This window comes from Solanum lycopersicum, chromosome 3 (assembly GCF_036512215.1).
Source record: "Solanum lycopersicum chromosome 3, SLM_r2.1".
In the NCBI taxonomy this organism is placed as follows: Eukaryota; Viridiplantae; Streptophyta; class Magnoliopsida; order Solanales; family Solanaceae; genus Solanum; species Solanum lycopersicum.
The window spans coordinates 24793585-24800911 of NC_090802.1; the positions used below are offsets into that span (position 1 = coordinate 24793585).

The 7327-nt window shown below is 36.3% G+C and overlaps 1 protein-coding gene across 1 annotated transcript; it reads left to right on the forward strand.

Moving 5' to 3' along the window:
* The first annotated feature begins 344 nt into the window (after positions 1-344).
* On the forward strand, positions 345-893 carry LOC101260617 (uncharacterized). The gene has a single exon (XM_004234813.1). It carries the CDS (start codon positions 345-347, stop codon positions 891-893), a length of 549 nt encoding a protein of 182 aa, XP_004234861.1.
* The last annotated feature ends 6434 nt before the right edge of the window (positions 894-7327 follow it).

Genomic DNA, 7327 nt, shown 5'->3' on the forward strand with positions numbered 1-7327 from the left:
ATGTCGTGCCTTAGAGTTGAGTTCTATAAGATATCTCTCTCAACCTCTTCTATTTATATTTATAGGACATGAATACGAGGAGATCAACCATTAGAAGGTAGGAGGGAGATGTATCTAATGAGAGGATCCCCCCGCCCGGTGTTGACTAAGTCCATATTGTTGGACTAGAGGGAAATAATGAGGAGGTTCCCCTTCAAGAACCTCAAGTGCCACCGGAACCTCAAAAGACTCAAGTGCCCCAAATACCCCCATGCCTCAACATCCTTTTGTTGAAGGAGATATGACTAATGCGGAGTTAAGGGCTACCTTAATGAATTTGACCCAACTCATGACGTCTCAAGCTCATGTCGTCAATAATCACTTTGTCCCAAGCTAACCAAGGGGGTGGACTTCAACCTCATGTTAGTAGTACTGCTTCTAGAATTTGTGATTTCATGAGAATGAACCCTCCTAATTTTCATGGCACTAAAGTTGATGAAGATCCACAAAGCTTAATAGATGAGGTGTTCAAAGTGGTGGATGCTATGGGAGTGACCCCTAGGGAGAAAGCGGAGTTAGTCGCTTACCAACTCAAGGATGTGGCTCAAGTGTGGTTTGAGCAATGGAGGGATGAGATACCCTTGAGAGATGGTCCGATAGATAGGGAGGTGTTCAAAGAGGCTTTCCTAGATAGGTTCTTTCTCTTAGAGTGGAGGGATAAGAAGATGGTTGAATTCATGAACCTTCATCAAAGGGGAATGAGTGTGCAAGAGTACTCTCTTAAATTGTCCCAACTCTCTAAGTATGCCCCAAGAATGGTAGCCAACCTTAGGGCTGGAATTATAGGATTGTTTAGCTTGGTGGAGAAAGAGTGTCGTATGGCAATGCTTCTTAATGACATTAGATATCTCTAGACTCATGGTGTATGCACAAGAAATTAAGGAGTCCAAAATAAGGGAGATAAGGCAAGAGGGTAAGAGTCCTAGGTCGGATGATTCTAGTCACCAAAAACCTAAGAATAGTTTCTTTCACCAAGAGTCTTCTATGGGGAATAAGGATAGCTCTCCAAACAAAAATTCCTGGGTGGTGACCATACCTTGGAGAGGACTAGGTGAGCTTCTTGTGAAAAGCAACATTTGGGTAAGTGTCTTGCCGGAATGGATTGTTGTTTTGCATGTGGTAGTAAGGGCCACAAGATATGGGACTTACCTAACATCAAAGCAAGAGGGAAAGAGTTTAATCAAGCTCCTCAAGGTGGTCTAGATCCCTATGCTCCAAAGAAGAATCATTCCTATGGGATGGGAGCTAGGAAAGAGAACTAATCGGCAGTTTATAGTCCCCGTAAGTTTTAACCCTTTTTGGTTGTTGTATTTATGTTATAAGATGAGTTTATATGGTTTTATATTTCATGTGATCATGTTTTCTTGATGAATTTCTTAAAAAGTGGATTTTTGGATTTTCTAGCATGTTTCACTTTGTTACAGTGATTATTACTGTAAATTTGAATTTTGAAAAAAATTGTCTTGTCTTTGATAGAAGTTTCAATGTGTATAAAAGTGATTCATATGAGCATGTTTAAGGTTGGAGAAGGTAGTTCCTCCATAAAAGAAGGATAAGGGTGAGTTTTGAATTTGTGAAGTTTTGCAAAAGTTGCCTGTGTTGCAAGTGTTTGAAGATGTGGTGATCCTTGTTAGTTGTTTCCTTGACTATGAATGTTTCATCATGACTGTAATGTTTTATGTGCTGCTAATGGAGTCCTTGATGGTCTTAATGCTTTAGTGTAATTCAAGGACGAATGTTATTCCAAGTGGGGGAGAATGTAACACCATAAAATGAACTAAGGTGAACTAGATCTTCGTGATTGTTTCTGGAGTTAATTTTGTAATAAAATGAGTTATATTAGTGTCCTTAGTCAGTGTGTGAAGTTTGGAGGTCAAACGTTCAAGAACGTCCACGACGTTCGACAGATATGCCTTAAATAGTGCTTGTGTGTTCTCATGTGTTTGAGTTAATTTTACGTGTTCGTTTTGCTTGAAATTAGTGTGAGATGTTCCTAATACCTAGAAGACTATGTTTAGGGGTCTAACTTCCAGGTACAACCCCACCTAGGACCCACAAGGGGCCCTAGAGAAGGGCCCTAGGCTAGGACCCAACACTGTTTAGGCAATGTCCACCAACGAGACCAATCAACAACCAATGGTCCAACCAACGGCCCGTCGACTTGGTCCATCAATTTGAACTGCAGGACTGCATGTTTGGAGAGTCTTACACCCAAACAACGATCACCACCAACGGGCCGTTGATGGACAAACAGTCCGCTGGTTGTAGTCATCTGTGAAGACTGCCAAAAGTTGTCACTTTCCGAGTAATGACTTAGGGTGTTTGGTAAATTCAGCCCAAGTATTTTATAAACCTAGGATTATATTTGTAGAGGATTGTTGTTGGTCGAGTTCTTCATCAAAATTAGTGGGTTATCTTCTATTGAGGTATGTTAGCCATCCTTGAACTCTCTTCCCTTAAAGGAGTCACTTCTAATGGATTTTCAAAAAGGGTTTTCAACCCTAGTTTCTTTTATCTTCAACTTCTAAATATGGTTCTTGCATGAAAACATTTTAAATGGTTCAAATATGATGTTTCTAATGTTATCTGGTGATTTTAATGCTAAAACTTTAATGAAAACATGTTTATCAAATTTTGGCTTAAAAGTTAAATGAGCATGGTTTTGTAATCTTTGAACTTTAGTTTCCTTTTGTTGTTTAGCTACTGCCCTAAGGGCTTTTTTATGATGAATTGTTGAGTAAATTGTAAATAGGTTTGAAGGCTTTGGAAATATGGTAAGTTGTCTCATTATTAACTTTGATTATGAATTGCTCTTGAGTGCTGCATTCCTTAGAGTATTCATTGCCTATAATCACAATAAGAGTATTAGATGCAAAAGCATATAGAGTTATACTCTAGAGGCACGATATTGGACTTCCAAGAAAGTAAGAGTTTCCTAAGCATCACATAGATTCCTATTCATAGGTGTGGCGCGCTTCACAATTATGAGTACGAATCTACCTACATGTGGTTGAGAGAGACATTGACTCAAAGATATTTAATTTCATGCTTTGATACCAAGTTTGTCACACTCGGGAAAACCCCCCTAGAAGTAACCGGCATCGTCGTCCTCTTTGAAGACTAAGACTAGTCTCTTAGCTTACATCATTACATTCATAGGTCAAAATTAACGGAAATTTAGAACTCATTACTTCTATGTTGAGGTTTACATAGACCTCTACATACACATGTCTCAAATAGTCGTTTCATCTCAAAACCATCTAATAAGAGTATAACAATTTGGGCCTAGCCCATACATCAATATAATAAAACCACCTATAGGTCATACAATGTTTAGTATCCAAATGAAAAGGAAAGGACATAAGAGTCTTAAAAATAAAGTAACATTATAGGCTTGATAATGGTCTTGTCCCCGGAAGGTGAGGACCTACCCAACTTGGATGATCAAGAATTCCAAGTCTTTTTCAAAGTTGTCTCCAAAAGCCTTTCAACAACCGGAATCTAAAATGTTGGGGAAAAGGAATAAATGTGGTTAGTACACCACTTGTTCTAAGTATGAGAGCATATACACACATATCTTGAAATCATGCTAAAAAGAGAAAATTTCATTAAGTATGTAATTTACTTTGAAAACCTTTACGTACATTCAACAAGACCATACCAATCAAAAGACATATTCATTAAGTCATAGGCGTGTAAATCGCAAGACCAACAATACGAAGTCTAGCCAAGTCAACATGCATATCATATAATTGAATACATAGTCAAGTAACTCTATCATCAAGTCATAATAACCACAAGCATGAATAAGAGCTCATTATAACATAACCAAACCAAGACAATTACCCATGAACCCTTATCAAGTCAACAAGTGCAATGACCAAGCAAAGCCCCATAACCTTACTCAATCAAGTAACCCAACAAGAATCATGACCAACACCCCACTTTACATAACATAGCATTTGAGAGCACATATCATCATACTTCAACAATGTAGACCAACACATATTCATAAGTGAAACTAATGAACATATAGTATCAACAATGTACAAGTTCATCATATACATATCATGTACCATTATAAGCATATTCATACATAAGAATATCCTCCTAAGACTTCCTTCAAGGCTAACTAGTGCAATGTTTAGATAGAGTCTCATACCTCTACCTAGACTAATTTAAACCCCTTAAGTTATCTTAGTTAGAGTCCATTCCTTCAATTCATTTACCTTTTAGGAACATCTTGTCTTAACCAACATAGACTACACGAGCTAATGTGGAATCCAGTGTTATAGAACCCTACACCGAGGGAAGGCGAACTACTTGCCAAGGTAGTACTAAAATATGAACATAGCAACTACATGGATCTACTAGCTAGTATTCCTATGGGGGAAACATAGTTCAAGAACTAGGAGATATAGTTGGGAGCCTCTTTATGATACATGAATTGTAGTCTCCAATCTCAAGAGTACATTAGTGATCCTAGCTTCCCTATGTGGGAAGGGACACTCTCACTCTAGTTCACTCGATTCTAAGTTGGAGTCCCTTTTTGAAATGTCTTTATTAACCATCATAGATTAATTTAGGTCATAGGGTCTATCCCTTGTATTATTATCATCATCACCATAGCTCAATAAGAATTGCATGAGTATAATCCTTTCATTACAATTCATATAAAAGAGATTAACACATTTACATATCACTTCATAATAAGGCACTTTGGCAAATCATTCACCATACTCATAACATTTACATCTTAGTCAACACCTCATAAACAATAGTCAAGACATTTCAATTCATCATCGTACCAAACCTATCAATCCTAATATAAGGCATACTCCAATACAATATCATGACTTAATCACAATTAACCATAATTGAAGTAAAGAATAGGGATCACAAAACTTACCGAATCTCCTTCATAATTCATCATCAAGGTCTTACCATCAACCCTTAATCAACTCAATTAGGGCGTAGTGTCATCATATAATCATAACCAACATGATAACAAGGCTAATTAAATTACTATATCACAATTCATCACTTGTTCATAAGTTAAGATAAGATACTTAGGTTAATTCATCACATACTTCATAACATAGATTAACTTCTAACGAAATGGCATGATAGGACTATAATTCATCCTAATTTAGTCATGAGTGACACAATAACATCTCAGGATAGTAATTCAACTAATAACCAATTCAATTAAACCAACATTACTCAATTCACATCAAGATCACAACCTAGGGTTAAGGGGTAAAGGTCATTTTCTACAAGCTACACCAATTCATCAAGATATAACATAATTGAGTTAAAATATATGTTAATCTATTCATAATATCCAAAATAAATCATAAACAAATCAATTCACAACATCAATTTCGTATTGGATGAAAATCCAACTTTTAAAATCAATTGATGGAACCCTTTGAGGAAAGAGATCTCAAAGGTGAAGAGATATCATACATTACTAATTCATGAAGATTGATAGAGAAAATTGACCCTTTGCATCACTTGAAACCACCTCTAGCTTGGTCTTCAATGGGGTTTCTTTGGGAGAGAGAAAAAAGAGAGAAGGAAGAGAGTTTTGAGTTTAGGAATTATGAGAGTTTAGGTTAGTCTAATTAGGTTAGGGCTTTATATAAGGGTTTAACTAATTTAATTATACCTCCCTAGTCCCACAACTAATTAACTAACCCTTTGATTAATTAATGGAACCCTACTTAAAACGTGCAGCAACTTAGGGCCTCACAAACGAGACCCCGATCGACGGTCCGTCTGCGAGACGACGACCACTGCTCCCTCCGTGATGCACATCCCTCGCTAAGTTTAGCGAGTTTCCAAAATGACCCTTTGGCAAAATTAACTAAGTGTCCATCGACGGTGGTCATCACCGCCCCGTCGATGGCACTCGTCTGTGCATATTGCCTTGGGCAGTCCTTTCCCAAAATGCAACGGTCCTCCTCAAGGGCCGTTGGTTGGTCCTTGGTGTGTTGTGCCCGGACGTTTAGACTATGAATTAACTCTAATACATGTTAGACACCTTTCCACCTATTTTCATCATTTTCCAACTCCTAAAAGTTAATCAAATAGGCTAAAGCACGCTAGTACCTCATTGAACTAGTGTCGGAACGTCATGGACGTTCTTGGATATTTTGGTTTCTAGACTCCCTAAATGACTTATATTCACTAAAATAGACCTTAAAAAGTGTCTAAACCTTATGAGACTTATGTTAGGCTCTAGAACACATCTTGGATTTTCGAAGTGTTACAACACTACTTTTCATATCTTATGTAACTAACGACAGTTAAGGGCTTGTACAAGACTCCAAAGGGTCAAGTACGCGTTGTGACGATCCAAGGGTTCTCCCTAACTTTTAGGAGGTACTTTGGGGTCGTGACAATACAATTGGCCGTGCTAAAAATTATAGACACTAAGATTTGCATTGAGAAAATAACCAAGACGATAAAATATCATAACAAGTGTGATATTTTATTTTAGTATAATGAGTGTTCTAATATCTATGAATCCTCTTATTTATCTTATCAAAAATAAATTCAAGAAAAATTGAGCTCTATCTTGAAATTGTGGAGTTGACTTGACTTGCATTTACATTTGAGGACATGTAGCTTGATGTTGAATTTAATGGCCTTGATCTTGACTTGTATTTGAATTCAAGGATCTCATACTTGATCTTGAATGCCCATCTTTATATTTGTAACTTGTAAAGAAATCCTAGACTGCTTGAATCTGATAGCTTGCAGAGAAATATGTGACGTTTGATCGACAAGTTCTTTCTTTCTTCTTGTTTGAATTATGATATTTTCTAAATTATGAGAACTATTATTTATAGTTGTAGAATGAAAGAATTGTCATAAGACAAACTTTTTTCATCAATCAAATGAAGTTGACATGATAATATTTGATTAATCGGAACTTGTCACTTATACGTATGATGACTTGTCATTTATACGTATGATGTGATAATATTTGATTTGACTAGGCATATTATGTAATTTTGATATAACATCCTACCAAACTAAGCATTTAGGATCAAATAACATCTTAATTTATCTTTTATAGCTCAAATAAGAGGATTAATCCAACAAAATTGGACAATCAATTACATTCATAATTATTGTTAAATAATATTTTAACTTTGTTCAGTGATAAAAATATATATACTCAAAAATGGTGTATATTTAATTTAAAAAACGTTTTATTGATGAAGTATACATGTCTTCCGTTATCTTGTCTTGTGGCTAAAGAAATTAAAATCGTAAG